This window comes from Kogia breviceps, chromosome 16 (genome assembly GCF_026419965.1).
Source record: "Kogia breviceps isolate mKogBre1 chromosome 16, mKogBre1 haplotype 1, whole genome shotgun sequence".
Classification (NCBI taxonomy): domain Eukaryota; kingdom Metazoa; phylum Chordata; class Mammalia; order Artiodactyla; family Physeteridae; genus Kogia; species Kogia breviceps.
In genome coordinates, this window is record NC_081325.1 from 6,728,067 (window position 1) to 6,745,599 (window position 17,533).

The window sequence follows — 17,533 nt, forward strand, 5'->3', positions numbered from 1 at the left end:
CCTGACCTTCAGGCCCGTGCATCCTAGAGAGGCCCCGCTCACAGCCTTCTCTGCCCCGCGGGGCGCCTCCGCAACGCCGGCCCCCCGCACGCTGCTTCCCCGGCGCTTTGCTGTCCCGGCTCTGGCTCCTGTTCGTGTCCCACAGCCAGAGAGGCGCCTCCACTCACATGTAAATGTCGCGTGCAGCAACTAAGACGGGAGAAGAAAAAAGAAACAGACAAACCGCTGCGGAATAAAAGCTTCCTTTTCCGTCCGTTTTGCTTTGCGCCTGGGTTTGGCAGGAGAGGGTGGGGGAGCCGGAGGGAGCTGGATCAGCGCCCCGGAATCCGCAAAAGCTGGTGGTGTCGGCGGGCCGCTAAGGGAGTGAAGAATTGGGGCAGTGAGCCGGATAAATCGGGGGCGGCGCGGGGAGGCGGGGCCCGCAAAGCACGAAACTGTCTATTCTGGCAAAGCGTGAGCCGGCGGGTAGGCGGACAAAGGGGCTTATTATTCGTGCGGCTGCCTCGGTTCTCCCCGGCCCTTGTGCGCGGCTGGGGACGCGGTTGCAAGCGCAGCGCGCGCGCCCGCGGCCCCCGCGCGTCACGACGTGCGTCCCGGGTCCCCGGCTGGCGCGGCCCCCGAGGAGCTCGGCGAGACGCCGGCGGCCGACCTTCTTCACCTCGCGCAGGGCGGCGCTCAGCGCCTGCGCCGCCGGGCAGTGCAGCCAGCGCACCCGCTCGCGGGGCACCGCCGCCCAGTCGCAGAGGCGCGCGGCGAGCGCGAAGGGGAAGCCGGAGCGCGCGCGGTACTGCGCGCTGGGCTCGGCCAGCCGGAGCCGCTCGGCCGCGCCCAGGCTCGTGAGGCCCGCGGCGCTGCGCTCGCCCCGCCGCGACTCGGCGCTGCGCTCGCCCCGCTGCAGCTCGCGGCCCGCCAGGTCCCGGTGGCAGCGCGGGACGCCCTCCTGGCCCGCGGAGAAGCACAGACCGCGCCCCGAGGGGGTTCCGAGGGAAGCAGGGTCCCCAGGACGTGAGGAGGGGCAACCAGGGGTGTCAGGAGGCTCGGGGCGGCCCCCGCACCCGTCCCTCCAACCCATCCCAAACCTCGCGCCCCTCCATCCCCGCTTCATTCGGCCTCGGCCGGGACCCAGGGGCGGGGCGGAGGTGACAAGTTTGTCCTTTGAGACCTTGGAGCAAGAAGAGCGGTGGGGAGAGGCCGCAGGGGCTCGGAATTTACGACTTGCTCGGGAGGGAGCAGGGACGCGATAAGGGAGCCCGAGCGTTTCGTATCTTTTCAAAGTCCTTGGCTCTCAGGGGGGCTTTGATGTCGCAGAGGGCCGGACGCAAGGGCCTGAAGACTTCCTGCAAAAGCCACGGGATGGGTTTCGCCCTGTTCCAAAGGAGAAGGGCGGGGACGGTCCATGGGAATAGCACCCGTGGGGCTTGGCGAATAAATGCCCAGGAACTGTGACCCTAAGTGTGAGTTCTGGGCTTCCGGAACCAGGCATCCAAAGAGCTTTGCAGACGATTAACTGCAAAGAAACCCGTTTCCAGCCGAATTCTACGGCCCTTTGAATGAAAGGGGCTTTCCTCCTTTTAGGAAAATAGCACCCACTCACCACGCACCGTTTCTGAGGCTCATTTCCCTTCTCCCACTGTAAATCTCAACGAGCTCTCAGAGAATAAACGTTTCCTCGGAAGAGAGCTTCTCCTAATCTCCTAACATTGGCCTAAAACTGGAAACCCCTGGTGTGATACCTGGTATTTCAAGTCCTAAAAACCACCGGGGTTTTCCTGAGCCCTGGTCAATCATTTTGCTTAGCTCTCTAAAGAGAGAATTAGAATGCTTGGGGCTGAGCAAAGTTTCAGATATGGTAAGCAGGGAGCCGGGTTTGTACAGGGGGGCTGATGACACCTAACTTGCTGAGTAGTGGTGAGGATTAGAGACAAGTCATTTACCCAAACAGCACCTAATGCTAGCAAATGTTCAATAAACAGCCATATTATGTGTCCTAGTAAACTCGGCGTAACTGGGCTGCGATGTGGCTGGAAGCATCTGACCCTGAGGCTAGGGACAGGCTTGAGGCTCCACTAGAAAAGGAGATCATTAACCCCCCTTTTAATTATGGTATGAACTTCCCCTGCTTAAACCTTACAGTTTCTGCCCAGTTAAAGGATGACTGGGATTGTGCCCTCGAATCGTGGACCAATGTCCTGAGAGGTGGGAGAACCGGGGGGGAACATCTACACTGAAGAGAGGATTCAAGGGAGGCTCAGAAAGGGGTAGGTGACCTTTCCAAGGTCACTGAGCCAGGAGCCGCCCGCCCAGAATCCTGGGCTCAAAACCACTGGCTTCGGGGCACTGGCTGCCCCTTGAAGGTTAAGGGGAGTTGAAAACGAAACTCATGTCACCAATAAGCCCATCTCTGTAACACCACCGTTTTAGAACTCCTCTCCTGGGCCCTGTCCCTGGGGCTCTGCAAAGGCGAAGTGGTTGGTTCCCACGTCTCGCGGATCCGGGGGGGGGGGGCGGTGCGAAAATGTAGGTGATAAATTCCCTGCCTGGGGGGCCCCAGCCCTGGGCCGGCAGGTGGCTGTGCCGCCGGGCTGCTTCCCAGGCCTGAGGCCAAGCGGCACCCGAATCCGATCCGAACCCACCCAGCCGGGACCGCGAAAACGGGCGGCGGCGGGGTCCTGGGCAGGCGAGTCCCTCCCGGGCGGCTCCCAGGCCAGAACCGCAGGCCCGCCCCGCGCCGCCTCCTCACTTATTCAGATTTTCAAAGACGCCTCGAGGTGAGGAGGTGAGGGGCCGAGACCCCGCCTTCCCACAGGCCTCCCTCTCTGGGCTTCCCTTCCCCGTTTCTTACTCTGCAGAGGCCCAGCTCCAGCGTGGAGGACGCGCTTATCGGCCGGCCAGAGGGCCCGGCAGGGGTGGGGTCTGTCCCCTGGCCGCCCCTACCAGACCCTCCTTCCCAGCGTGGGGCGGGGCCGCCAGCACCCCGGCCCTGGCACCCCGCTTCTCACTCCGCTGGGCTTGTCTCCCCTCTTGAAAACGTCACCTGGGGTTAATGTTTGCCCAGGACTGAGCATGTGTTTTCCACTGTTTGCGGGAGACGAGGGGGAAGAGGAAAGAAAGGAGGCTGAGAAGACAGAGCTACGGGAAGAAGAAAGGAGACTAGAAAAGAGGATTTACACACGCACACGCACACGCACACACGCACACGCACAGCCCTCAGCTGCAGATAAAAGGGGACGGAGGAAGTCAGGCAAGGAGTGGCAGCTCCGCAGAAATAGCACCTGGCCTCATTCAGCCAAAGACTCCATCTTTATTGCCCCAAATCACTGACCCTGAGTCATGGCCAGGAGGGCACTAGCACAGCAGCAATGGCCTGCGGCACAGCCCTGGTTCCCTCCCAGCGCTGCACCCCCCAGGCACTCCCAGCCGTGGCCTTAAACCCTAGTAGGAGGCTGCAGACCCCACCTGGGTCCTTGCCACCTCGCAGACTCAGTCCTGTGGCCCTCCCACCTGGAATGCCTAAGCCTGGCCGGGTTCGGTCAGTGGCCCGTGCTTCGCGGCCTTTCAGGGCTGCCTTCTCGCCAGGCCCTCCTAAAGTCTGCGAGGGTACTGCCTCTGCCACTGGCGTGCCACATCTGGAGATGCAGGTGTGGACGGGCATTATTGGCTGTGACCACAGACCGTGAATCTTTGCACCTCGAAGGGCTCCCGGCGCAGAGCTGACACTCCTCGCTTCAACAGGAGGGGAGCAGGGCAGACAGTGGCGGCCGCTGAGGAGTAGGTGGTGGGCCTGGAAGCCTATCACAGTCCCCCAGGATCCCCGCCACTGTACCAGCTGGTGTGCTCTGCCTCCCGGTGCAATGGGTCATCTGGACCAACCGCTGCACTTGTGTTCTTGGGGCCAGCCCCTCCTTCCATCTCAAAGGTTACAATTTCAAACATCAGCCCCACCACCGCCTGGTCTTGATCAGCACACAAACACTCCCTAGAGCCACTCACTCTATGAACGAAAGGAAAACCCTCCCTGGATTCCCGTTGTCCTCTAGTTCCTCCCTGCGTCTCTGCTCCTTAGAGCAAAACTCCTCGAAGGAACGGTCTCCTCAGCAGCTCCACTTCCTCTCCTCCCTTCACCCCGTCAAGCTTCCAGCCCCACCCACCAACCAATCGGGTACTCATCAGGTCACAGATGGTGGCCGGCTTGCTCGAGCCAGTGACCAGAGCTCTGTCCTCTTCTCTCTCAGCCTCTTGGGAGCACGTCACATGGTTGGCTCTGTCTCCTTGGAAGATGACCATCGCTTACCTACTCTCATCACTGGTCCTTGCTCTGCCCGATCACTAACACGGGAAGTTCCCCAGCACTCAGTACCCACATCTCTTCCCTTCTGCATTCACACGATACCCCAGGTGTTCTCCTCTAGCCCCATAGCTTTAAATGCCATCAGTTCTTTCGTGACACCCAGATCTAGTCTAATCCACAGCTTTCCACTGAGTTCCTTTGCTAAGTGCCAACTGAACACTCACTATTTTAACCTGGATGTGACTCCGAGGCACCTCAGACTTACCAAGCTCCCATCCCCCGCCCTGTCCTCTCAATTCCGAACTCCTCCTCCTTGTAGAAAACAGACCACCACCCACTCAGCTGCTCAGATTAAAAACGTAGGACTTACCCTTAATTTCTCTTTGTTTCTGACCTGCCTTCCCCCAACAAAGCCATCAAAAACACCTGTTGGCTCTAACTAAAATCTATCCTGAGAATCCAGCCACATCGCTTCACCTCTCCCGCTCCAACCGTAGTTCACTGACCATCACTTCTCACTTTTACTGCCACCCCGCGGCCCCTCGGCCGGATCCCTCTTTCCTCCTGTCCCTCCACTCTCCACCATCCTCCACCACCTCGGTCTTTCTGTGACCCCCCCAAATGTCAAAAGTCTCAAGTTCCTTGTGTTAGGATGGCCTTGTCCTAGATCTTCGACAGCTTCCCTCTCAACTTTTGGTTTTAATCTCAAATATCACTTCCTAAGACAGATCTCTTTTATTACACATTTTCCACCCTATTACGCATTTGCTTCTAATAGTTTCTAGAATTGAAATGATCTTATTAATTTATGTTAATCCTGTGTGACTTCACTAGAATGTAAGCTCACTGGAGGCAGGGGCTTGTCTTGTTCAAGGCTCTACCCCCAGCGCCAGCGCCAATTCCTTGGGCATAGCAGGCATTCGGTACGTGTTTATTGACTGATACATCACTCTAGGGAAGGAGTGTTATGTATTCTTTGACCGAACAAACACATTTTGATAGCCTCATCTAAATACCTTATAGCCTACATTTAAGGAAATTATTAGTATCCGACTCTTTGATTCTTCCAACAACTGTGTTCTGAAATAAGTATTAAATAACGAATTATGGCATGATTGCAATTCTGAAATGCCACAAAGAGGTGCATGATTAACTCTGTTTTGACAGTGTTATTGCTCTTTGATTTTTAACACAAATCAATATTGAATCGGTTCGTCATTAGCCGTGTGTGTGTGTGTGTGTGTGTGTGTGTGTGTGTGTGTGTGTGTACTTTTTTCCCTTTACTACGCCATTCCTCTGGCTTGGGAATTAGGAATTGATTGGCTTGAAAGGGTACTTTGCCAATTAGCGCCGGAGCTAAATATTAGTCCTGGACTGCCACCTACTGGTCAATAATCATCATAGCGTCTCCTAAATGGATTGTCACCCTTAGTTTCCTCTAGAAACAGGATTTCCAGTTTTCTTTTAATGGTAGAGGGTTCTCTTAGATCATTTAAAACAAGTCCCTGACCAGTTAGATCATCATATCCTGAATATCTCTTTAAGGCCCCTCTTAGTTTTAGGATTCAAAGACTCTACTACACCCAGCTTGTTGCTTACTATTCCAGGAGTAAAGCTAGACTGCAGTGAATCCCATTTTGCTTGATTATTAAAAAAACCAGAGGGCTTCCCTGGTGGCGCAGTGGTTGAGAATCCGCCTGCCGATGCAGGGGACATGGGTTCGTGCCCTGGTCTGGGAAGATCCCACATGCCGCGGAGCGGCTGGGCCCGTGAGCCATGGCCGCTGAGCCTGTGCGTCCGGAGCCTGTGCTCCGCAACGGGAGAGGCCACAACAGTGAGGCCCACATACCACAAAAAAAAAAAAAAAAAAAAAAAAAAAAACCAGAGAGTGTCCTGGTGGTCTAGTGGTTAGGATTTGGCGCTTTCACTGCCATGGGCGCGGTTCAATCCCTGGTTGGGGATCTGGGATCCCACAAGCCTCACAGCATGGCCGGGGGGCGGGGAAAGAAAAAAAGGATAAACAGTAAAAAGGAAAAAAAAGTCCGGAACATCAAGCATTAATGTTAATTGAATAAATCAGTGAATGAATAAATACAACCCCTAGAAACTGTTTCTAGATTTTGCTTTTGATTCTCTGGAAAATCCTTCAAAAGCTGTTGGGTTGAGTGTCAGGGTTTGAACACCAGTTCCGCCACTTTCTAGCTGTGCCCTTGATCAAGTTACTTAATCTCTCTGTGCCTCAGTTTTCTTATCTGTAAAAGGGGGGTAATAATGATAATCCTTGTTTTAGAGGGTGATTATGAGGATTAAATGAGTTAAATGCGAGGTGTCTCGAAAGGTGCCTGAGACAGCCAGAGTAAGGGTTAAATGCATTTTAGTGATTGTTATTATTATTTCTACTGCTAGTGTCAGCTGTCGAATGCCATGAAGGTGATTAGATACGGGGCAAGGTGATTAAAGACAGACTGTGCTCCCGGCTGCCTGAGACAAGTGTGGACGCCAGCCTAGGGCTGAGAAGCAGGCTCGGCCATCAGGGAGGTCCCACCAAAGACCTGTGTCGAGTGTAGAGACACACACACACCCAGGTGGTCCAAACTGCCTCCAGTTATTTTGTCCCACCGACCTGCCACTAAAGTCACCCCAGTTAGAACGTGTGGGGAAGGGGTAATACCAAGATTGACCATCTTTCAAAATCCTCTTAGGAACAACTCCATCCATCCACTCAGCAAACCTTTATCAAGTCCCAGCATCCTCTGCACGGGGTGGTGTGGGATTCTGACACTGGTCAGGGTTCAGAGGTTCCCTAGTGTCTGAGGCCCATGGGGCAGCTGAGGGTTCGGCTTCGGAGAGGCCCTGAGAAGTGGGTGGCCATCAACAGGGCGCCCGCATTCCTGGCGGCTCGGTTTTACCCCCCTAGCCTCCCCTCGTCCTGTATGTGCCTACAGTGAATTAAAATGAGCTCCTTATTTGGGAGATCCCCTGGCAACGAGAAACAATGGCAGGTGTCCAAGCCCCGGGCGCACAGGTGAGGAGTGTTTGGAAAAGAAGAGACAGTGCTTCTCTCTCGGCCCTGATCCCTGCGGAAGCCCCTCTGTGAAGGCAGCCCGTCCCCTCGAGGTCCCCTCAGCCCATCCAGGCTTCTCCAAGGACCGTGAAGACAGCCCGGGAGGCGGCCTTGGCCGCTAACATTCGGCCCCTGAACGCGCCGTGAGGCCGTGTGCCCTTCTGAGTCACCTGGGGTTGGCCTGACCCGAAACTTCCTCATTTCCCCACTCCACACCCACAAGTGCCTCCTTTTCTCTCTCTACCCAAAGGACATCAGCAATTTCTTTCCCTTTCTGCAGAGGGAGTCCTTCAGATTTTTGTCTTTTCCCCCCCCCTCACCACCCCCCCAGGGAGTTGCTGATCGGAGCGAGTTTACTTTCCTCGGCCATCTGGTCCAAACCGGCCCTTTCTGGTAAAAATGTCAGCTGTTTGCTCTTTCCCCTGGGCTGCTGAGATAGTCTGATATGGAGCCGTCTTCTCTGTTGCATACAGGACATTCCCAAGGGGAACACACGGCCGAGAGGGTGGGCCCCCAGCCTGACCTTTGGCCCCTGAGCCGCTGCGAGGCCCGAGGAGACCGCTGCCTGTGCCTCTTTCCTGGTAACCCCGTAGCTTTAATATTTAACAGCCCTGTTACCTGAGCCAGCGAATGTTCTTCCGCTGCACTTGCTGCTTAGCGCTGCCAGGGCTTGATTCTCATTCACAGAGTCTGAAGGAACTTACTGACCCTGACAGCAAAGAGAGCTAAATGTATAAACCAGTGATAAGCAACTGGGCTCAAATATCTGAAATTATTTTGATAACAAAAAAGAAGCCAACTCACAGGTCAGAGAACAAACTAGTGGTTACCATTGGCCGGGGAATATAGGGGGAGGGGAGGAGGTACAAAGTATTAGGGGTCAGTTAGGATCAAGGATGTAGGGTACAACACGGGCAACACAGCCGATATCCTGTAATAATTAAATGGAAAGTAACCTTTAAAAACTATTAAAAAATTTTTAAATTAAAGACTAAAAAAAAGCCACATGACCACACACCCCCCCCAATTTTTTTTGATAAGCCTATCTGAAGTCCCTCTGTTGAGAGCTCAGTGTCAAAGCCTTACCTGACTGCGGAAGAGCCTCAGTAAAGGCAACAAGGTGCTGCTCTAGATCTTCCAAGTCAGAGGACGGACGCTGGGACCCAACGGCGGCCGCAATCAGAGGACATCTCTCGATGACATTCCCAAACACATCCACAAATTCTCCAAAGTCCATGGAGTTGAACTTCTCAGTGTCCGTCGCCTGTGTTCCACTGGCGGCAGCAGGACCTGGGCTCCCCTCCGGGTGAGTGAGAGACGCGTCTCTGCTCGCAGGGTTATATTTGCTGAATGCATAGGCTTGTTTTTTTATGCAACGCCAGCTTGGCATGTTTTAAATGCCTCTGGGAGAAGCGATCCAGAGTACTTGTGCAATCAACAAACACGGGCTTAAGGTCTAATCCAGGGAGCAGAGGTCTGGCAAAGGGGTAAGGGTGTCCAACCAAACTCTTGCCACCATCTAAGCCGGCAGGGGCCACATTCACTCTCGGGCATTCAAGCCGGATAGACTTTTGGTGCCATTAGCATCTTAATGTCAATGTTATCCCAGGGAAGTTTTCCCTGGTAACCAGGCAGGTCACAAGTCGACCCGCTTGAAATTCCATGTCCCATCTTGTGGCTACTGCTGTGGAGAACAGGTAGTATGTTTTACTCTTTCTCTGCATTTCAAATGCTTCACACAATAAGTATCTAATAAACTCTCACTCGACAGGAAGCAGTGTCTAAGGAATCATTCTCCCCCATTCTCAGTTGTCGCCCAGACACCGTTATGCGTTATTTTCTTCCTGAATATATCTATCCTTATCTGAAATCACCTCGCTTATTGTGTTTATTTTCATATCACCTCTCAGCCACAGTGAATTCTATGAGCCTGGAGACAGTGTGTCTGGTTTGCTTGTGTCCTGGGTGCCTAGAACCGAGCCCTCAGGAGGCATGTAATAAACACCATGGGGTGAATTAGTTGACCAGATGACCACATAGATTAAATTTCTCACCCTGATACCTTTTATGTATACTCAAGACAAAAATCCTGTGGAAGAAGACATAGAGAACATAGATATTTGTGGTTGCCAAGGGGGAGGGGGTGGGGAAAGGAAAAACTGGGTGTTTGGGGTCAGAAGATGTAAACTATTATATATAGAATGGGATAAACAACAAGGTCCTACTGTAGAGCACAGGGAACTATATTCAATATCCTGTGACAAACCATCATGGAAAAGAATATGAAAAAGGATATACATATATAGATATAAATGAATCACTTTGCTGTACACCTGAAACGAACACAACATTGTAAATTAACTGTACTTCAATTTAAAAATAAAATTAAAAAAATACTGTGGAAGATAAAGTCAAAGGAAAGGAGGGGTCAGAATTTTAAAATATAAAGATATTGCTGCTATTTCCCTGTAGAACTGAAAATGCAAACATATTTCCAAAAGTCATGCTAACTCCACATTGGCTTTCAACTGAATCAAAATTCACTGAGAGGATTTACAGTAGCCAGGACATGGAGGCAACCTAAGTGTCCATCGACAGATGAATGGATAAAGAAGATGTGGCACATATATACAATGGAATATTACTCAGCCATAAAAAGAAACGAAATTGAGTTGTCTGTAGTGAGGTGGATGGCCCTAGAGTCTGTCCTACAGAGTGAAGTAAGTCAGAAAGAGAAAAAACAAATACCGTATGCTAACACATATATATGGAATCTTAAAAAAAGTGGTTCTGAAGAACCTAGGGGCAGCACAGGAATAAAGATGCAGACGTAGAGAATGGACTTGAGGACACGGGGAGGGGGAAGGGTAAGCTGGGACGAAGTGAGAGTGTAGCACTGACATATATATACAACCAGATGTAGAATAGCTATCTAGTGGGAAGCAGCCGCATAGCACAGGGAGATCAGCTCGGAGCTTTGTGACCACCTAGGGGGTGGGATAGGGAGGGTGGGAGGGAGGGTGACGCAAGAGGGAGGAGATATGGGGATATATATATACGTATAGCTGATTCACTTTGTTATAAAGCAGAAACTGACACACCATTGTGAAGCAATTATACTCCAATAAAAAAAAAAGAAAAAAAATTCAGTGAGAGGGGGACCAGCTTAGCATTAATAAATCAGTCACATTGGCTGCGCAGGCTGTGAGAGGCAGGTGACAGTCTATCAGCAGCCACAGATTTTGTCCTGACTCTGTGACGTTTCCCATCCCAGGTCTCATCACCCTGACTGCCTGGGCCAAAGGGTCATGATTGAAGGACTGACAGAAAAGGAGTTGATGACATTTGCTTTTCAAAGGGGGTAAATCGGGGCTTCCCTGGTGGCGCAGTGGTTGAGAGTCCGCCTGCCGACGCAGGGGACGCGGGTTCGTGCCCCGGTCCGGGAAGATCCCACGTGCCGCGGAGCGGCTGGGCCCGTGAGCCGTGGCCGCTGGGCCTGCGCGTCCGGAGCCTGTGCTCTGCAACGGGAGGGGCCGCAACAGTGAGAGGCCCGCGTACCACAAAAAAAAAAAAAAAAAAAAAAAGTGGGTAAATCTGGGGCCAGAAGTACCACCACTACAGACCATGTCTTCAAATACGAAAAAAGGTATAGATATAAGATTAACACTTGCACATCCTATACGTCCCATAGGGATGTGAAAACACACTGGCTCCTGTAGTGTGTTTGCAGTTTCGGGCAAAGAGCCCAGTGTGGAGGGCGTGGACCCGGGAGAGCTCTGGTCCAGGCTCTGCCACCTACCGACTGGCATTTGTCAAGTTACCGAACTTTTCTGCACCTCAGTTTCTTTGTCTGTAAAACGGGGCTGAAAAGAGTATTGACCTCATGGGATTTTTGCAAAGACGAAGTGAATGAATGTACCAAAGAGCTCCTGTTACAAAACACTGCAGAGGTGTCGGCCAATATAACACTGTGCACAGTCTCTGCAATGGACCGGCCACAGAGCGTTCTTCTCGTCTCCCTTCTGCCACCAGAGTCAACACAGCCCGTTCCCGTCCCTGCAGGTTTTCCGCAGACCCGGTTAGCGGCCAATGTCCACTTCTTCCCCTTCTCCCTCCACCAGCTCCCTCAGGCTCGGTTCATTCCGGCGCTGACCATGCAGCATCAGCTTCGCAATTCGGAACAGAGAAGGCGAGGTCTGTCTAGCCCCGCCCCCTCAGCCTTATTCCCTCCCTGGTCCCGGGCTCTCGGGTGAGTAGATGGGCCGGGACAGAAGGCAGGGCAGAAACCGAGAGAGAAGGGGTCCTGGCCCCGCTGCTCTGCTCTTTGTGCGACCCTTACCTACCTTCTCCTCTTATTCTGCACGTGGACGGTCTCCCTCACGCAAGGCGCTCCAGCCTGGGCCTGGAGCCTGGCGGTTCTCGGTTCCTCTGAGAGCTGCAGGAGAGACAGACATCTGCATTTGCAAGTGGAAACTCCTCTGCTCACGGAAATGCTGATACCACGGTGGGAAGGGCCTTGCCCCTGACAGGAGACCAGGAGCCTAACCTTTTATTCTGTGTTATCTATTGCATAGCAGTAGGAACTCCAAATAGCCCACTGCTAACAGAGGAACCTTTAAGACACAGAAGGTTAAGGTATTAAATAGTCCTGGATATAGAAGCAACATCCAGCAAAAAAAAAAAAACCTAGCTAAAAATTCCTGATACGGAACCTGGCAAGCCAGGCCACTGAAGCACTCCGGGGCTCAGTTGATCCTGTTTGACTCTTCCCCAGTCAAATCAAAGAAATGTAAGGTGGTCAGAGGTCAGGCAGTGTTCATCCAAGCAAAAAGTTGAGTTACTGAATCATACACTATCGACTTGCGAATTGTATGGCATTTGAATTATGTATCGATCTTACGTTAATTGATATAGAGTTGTAGCCTCGTAATTTGTGTTTAACTATACAAGCTATGATTCTTATGTTTTTGGCTGCTGAATATAGTATATCAGACTTCATTATAATTTTTCTTAAAAGACATTTAGCAGTACATAGAGAAAATTCTTAAATAGGCACAGTCAAATTTTTATTTAGTTTTTTAGTTGAAACATTTCAAGTATCTGCTCCCTTCAACTATAGCCCTTAACTTTTCACAAGCAGAGCTTATGCAGAAGTTTTCTCAATAAGACACCAGGAAGGCAAATTGCTTTACTACACATGCATTTTTAAAACGAATTAGTTCATTTATTTATTTTTGGCTGTGTTGTGTCTTCGCTGCTGTGCGTGGGCTTCCTCTAGTTGCGGCGTGCGGGCTTCTCTTGTTGCAGAGCACGGGCTCTAAGCGCGTGGGCTTCAGTAGTTCTGGCACGCGGGCTCAGCAGCTGTGGCTCGTGGGCTCCAGAGCGCAGGCTCAGTAGCTGTGGCACGCGGGCTTAGCTGCTCCGCGGCATGTGGGATCTTCCCGGACCGGGGCTCGAACCCGTGTCCCCTGCATTGGCAGGCGGATTCTTAACCACTGCGCCACCAGGGAAGCCCCCACACATGCCTTTTTAATTTGAAGCAAATTGGGAGTTGGCACTCGTGTGATCTTGCTGTTACCAGACTCCTTTCATTGGCTGAGGACCGAGCCAAAGCAAGGTGAAGTCCTGGCAGAAGGAGGCCAGAGGGCCGAAGTGGATGGTGAGATGATGAGGAGTTGTCCAGCGTGGGTGACGCGTCAGGCCTGCATTTAGTGTCTCCGCGGATCTAAGTAAGTAACTTAACTCTTCTTAGGCTTTACGTCTCCGTTTCACCGTTAAACTCCCACAGAACAAGCTCCCACCTCACAATTGGTTAAATGAGAAAATCCATGTGAAGCCTTCAGCACAGCTCTGGAATATAGTGTGTTATCAACAAATCAATACAATATAAAGAATTCATCCAAGCGAAACTTGAGGACGTCATGTTACAAAAAGACATATCCTGCACCATGCCACTTATATGAAGTACCGAGAGTAGCCAAATTCAGAGAAGCAGAAAGTAGGATGGGCTGCCAGGGGCTGGGGGAGGGGGGAGAGGGAGTAGGGAGTTAGTACATAATGGGGACAGTTTCAGTTGGAGAAGATGAGAAAGTTCTGGAGACGGATGGTGGCGACGGTTGCACAACGGTGTGAGTGTACTTAATGCCACTGAACTGCACTCTGAAAGATGGCTAAGATACATACACTTACTCTATGCAAAATAGATAACAAAGACCTACTCACAGCACAGGGAACTACAGTCAATATCCTGTAATAACCTATAATGGGAAAGAATCTGGAAAAGAATATATATACATATATATAACTGACCGAATCACTTTGCTGTACACCTGAAACTAACACAACATTGTTAATCAACTATATATCCCAATATAAAAAAAAATTTTAACAAGAGTATGTACACATATATATGCAACTGAATCACTTTGCTGTACACCGGAAACGAACACATTGTAAATCAACTATACATCAATTGAAAAGGTGGCTAAAGTGGTAAATTTTATATTATGTATATTTTAGTCCCCCCAAAAAATCATCAAAGACTTCTCTGCCTCTTTAATTTGAAATGTAATACACGTTGGGTCTCCAGGAACTAAAAAGATGTGGGTTTTTTTAGGTGATAAGAGCTCCTCCTTTGTTTTCTGTGGCTGATGGTGATTGTGGCACAGACAGTAGCAAATGTGAATTCTGATACGTCGTTTATTTTTGACAAAAACGACAGTGGGCCTGGCAGGCGAGTTCAAACAAATCTGTTACTGAGAAGGTCCTTCACGAAGAGCTGAAGAGAGAGAGAAGCACGATCAGGAAGGAACAAAAAGCGGTGGTGGTGGGAGAAGAAGAGCTGCAGCTGTGATAAGAGGTCACCCAGGTATCTCCCTGCTGCAGGCCAGCCCCTCAGGGTGTTTTTCTTAATTCTGGGAATCTCTAGGAAACAGTCTTTGTTTTCAGTGTAGGAAGCCAGTCCAGGCTCAGAAAACATTAAGCAGAGAAGGCGCTCCAAGAAGAAGCTCAAAAGCGCATTCCCTGCGCAGATGAATGCACGGTGTAGAATAGAGTGGTAAATACCAGGGCCTCCGAAAGAATCTGACCCCAGGCTGCTCCATTACGGTCGGGAATGTGTAAATAATGCACATAAAATGCACCATCGTTCCCACGGTTGGTGAATAAGTGAATTGACGTTGTCTGCATAGAGGGTTATTTTTCCCTCTAATCAACTGATTGGCCTTTTCTTTAATTCTGCTTCTTGCAATTTGTCTGTCCAGGGACAGGCTGGTGTCCTGGAGTCTGGCTGCGGTAATGCAAACGGTAGTCCCAGGGCGCCACCTACTGGTAAGTTTCCTACAAGGGCTCGGCGGCAGGGGCTGTCCAGGCGGTAGCAGCAACGCTTCTCTAAGATCCGAGCTTGTAAGTTGTGTTCTGACACCTTTTAAAAATGTGTAGTTATGTCAGGGACACAACTTGACCCAAACTAAACCTGTGGTAAGAGCTGGGTTTAAAAGGGTCTAGTTTCATTTTCCCTTAGGAGGTTTTTATTTATTTTTTTTTGAATTTTATTTAAGTGTAGTTGATTTACAATGCTGTGCCAGTTTCTGCTGTACAGCAAAGTGACTCATATATATATATATATGCTCTTTTTCATATTCTTTTCCATTATGGCTTATCACAGGATATTGAATATAGTTCCCTGTGCTATACAGTAGGACCCTGTTGTTTATCCATTCTCTACATAATAGTTTGCACCTGCTAATCTGAAACACCCAATCCTTCCCTCCCTACCTGCTCCCCTAAGAGGATTTTAAATACCATCCTTCCTTGGATTGGGACTTTGGGATTAGCAGATGCAAACCATTATGTAGAGAATGGATAAACAACAAGGTCCTACTGTATAACACAGGGAACTATATTCAATATCCTGTGATAAACCATCATGGAAAAGAATATAAAAAAGAATGTGTATATACAACTGAATCACTTTGCTGTACGGCAGAAATTAACACAACATTGTAAATCAACTATACTTCAATAAAATAAATTTTAAAAATAAAATAAATGCCATCCCTCCTAAGAAAAGATTGCCTTTTAAATATCATATTTGGTACATACAAAAATTATGTTATTAAGTATAATACCATGAGGGGGGCTTCCCTGGCGGTCCAGTGGTTAAGACTCCGTGCTTCCGATACAGGGGGCACGGGTTCAATCCCTGGTCGGGGAACTAAGATCCCACATGCCTCACGGCATGGCCAAAATATTAATTAATTAATTAATTTAAAATAATAATAATACAGTGAGGAACGCCTGTGAACCCATTACACCACCCAACCCCTAAAACTTCAAATATCGTGTGAAAATGAATAAATAGTAGTAATTGTAGATTCACAGCTCCGTGTAATATCAGGAGTGAATCTTAGCATAATGTTGGGTTTTTTTTTTGTTTTTTTTTTTTAATGAAAGTAAGCTCTGGAAGTCTACACAGTGTATGACACCTTTTTTTTTGTAAAGCTCATGAACATCGGCTGTTCTTCACACAGTCTGGGGGCAGGAGTCATGGAGCCTTTCAAAAATATGACAAAGGAATTAGCCATCACCATAGGAAAAATACACACAGGCACAAACAAAACATCTGACACGGCTTCAGTAGGTCCATGACTCCAGTTAAGTTTCGCCATGTAAACAATTCAATAACGAACATTTCTATAGTAGAAATTTTATTTCCATTCATAAAATATATCACTAAACAGCTGAAAAAGTTACATAGTATTTTAAAACATAGATTTAAAAAATCATATTAGCTTCTCCTTAGCAAAATGCTTTTGTCTTATGTATTTACAAGAATATACTATACTTCAGGTACACAATTTTCACTCAAGCCAGACTGGGAAGGCCTGTGGATGTAGGTAGATGCTCCCATAAAGTTAATTATCAGCTCTTCTTGCCTTGTGCAAAGGATGACTGGATTTTACAAAAGTCCCTTTGGAAACAAGAGTAAGTACAGAGAGCTTCTAGAGAAAAGTCCAGCAAAGCAGCAGTTGAGAATATATTTTCGTTTCGTGATGAAATTAATCTTGTTTTGGTGATCTACAGCCTGTTTAAGGGAGGCGGGGGGATGGTGGGCTAAAGGACTAAATTGTTTCTCTAGGGGTCTTCAGTGTCAGCCTGTGGAGAGGGCAGCCCTGAGTCCGCCTCTCTGCCATAAGGTCGCCTGTTTTGGTAAACAGAAGGACGTTCCGAAACATGGCCATCTGTGTTCTGATACATCTGCATGTGGGAAAGAGACAGGACGCTTATTACCATCAGATGAAGACTTACGTGTCACACGCCTAACATGGCGACTGTTACTTTTATTACGCATAGATCTTGGAGGATATTCGACATATTCATTGAAAGAGCAAATTTCATCCTTTTACTAATGGAGAAATCAAGTCATAGTCAAGTATTTTATTTCATTATTGTTTCTTCTTGTAGAATGTAAAATCTCAATCTAGAAATCCTGAGGCCATGCAGAAAAACCATAAAGGAGAAAGGCCATTTACATATAGAATGCATAAACAACAAGGCCCTACTGTAGAGCACAGGGAACTCTATTCCATATCCTGTGACAAACCATCATGGAGAAGAATGTATAGATATGTATACCTGAATCACTTTGCTATACAGCAGAAATGAACCCAACATTGTAAATCAACTATACTTCAATAAAATAAATTTTAAAAAACGCAGAGAAAGGCCACAAAAAAGGTCTGTTCTTCATGCAGTAAATACAGAGAATTGGTTTCTTGGGTTTTCACTTGGGAGTTCAGTGACTTTAAAAATTTTTGTGCAAAATGAAAACAGCTCTACTTTTTTGTTTCATTATAGAGTTAATACACATTCATATAGATAAACTAAGCAATATAGAAAGATATATAGAAAACAAAAGCTGAAGTCACCATTATAGCTCGCTTGCTGTTCACACACAATTTTGTGTCGGGAGGCTCGGACTGTAGGTTCTGTTGTAGAACCTTGTTTTGAATTACAAATATGTTGTTCATATGTTACATGTATTACATCTTTTCACGATTTACTACACATGGGCACGTCTCGTCTTCTTAACGGCAGCCTAGGGTTCCACAGTACTGATGTACCACAGTTAAGCTTTTGATGGGTTGGTTGTATCGCATAAACTGAAAAGTGCACACATG

The 17,533-nt window shown here is 49.1% G+C and overlaps 2 protein-coding genes across 13 annotated transcripts in view; both read right to left on the minus strand.

Annotated features, from left to right (window-relative positions):
- Positions 1-355: 355 nt before the first annotated feature.
- On the minus strand, positions 356-8,742 carry URAD (ureidoimidazoline (2-oxo-4-hydroxy-4-carboxy-5-) decarboxylase). The gene is made up of 2 exons (XM_059042335.1): positions 8,434-8,742; positions 356-940 (listed from the first exon to the last, which is right to left on the minus strand). The coding sequence occupies exons 1-2, from the start codon at positions 8,740-8,742 to the stop codon at positions 356-358; spliced, it is 894 nt and encodes a 297-aa protein (XP_058898318.1).
- Positions 8,161-17,533, minus strand: part of FLT3 (fms related receptor tyrosine kinase 3) — a 117,495-nt gene continuing 108,122 nt past the window's right edge. For 7 of the 12 annotated variants that reach the window (XM_067016908.1, XM_067016907.1, XM_067016911.1 and 4 more), the window contains 2 exons: positions 11,696-11,787; positions 8,161-9,036 (listed from right to left, as the gene is read on the minus strand). In XM_067016908.1, the coding sequence (XP_066873009.1) occupies positions 8,907-9,036; positions 11,696-11,787 (222 nt within the window). In that variant the 3' untranslated portion in view covers positions 8,161-8,906. Of the gene's footprint in view, positions 9,037-11,695; positions 11,788-12,851; positions 13,203-15,798; positions 16,611-17,533 lie in introns of those variants that run through there. The other 5 variants (XM_067016913.1, XM_059042063.2, XM_067016915.1 and 2 more) reach the window with 2 other exon arrangements.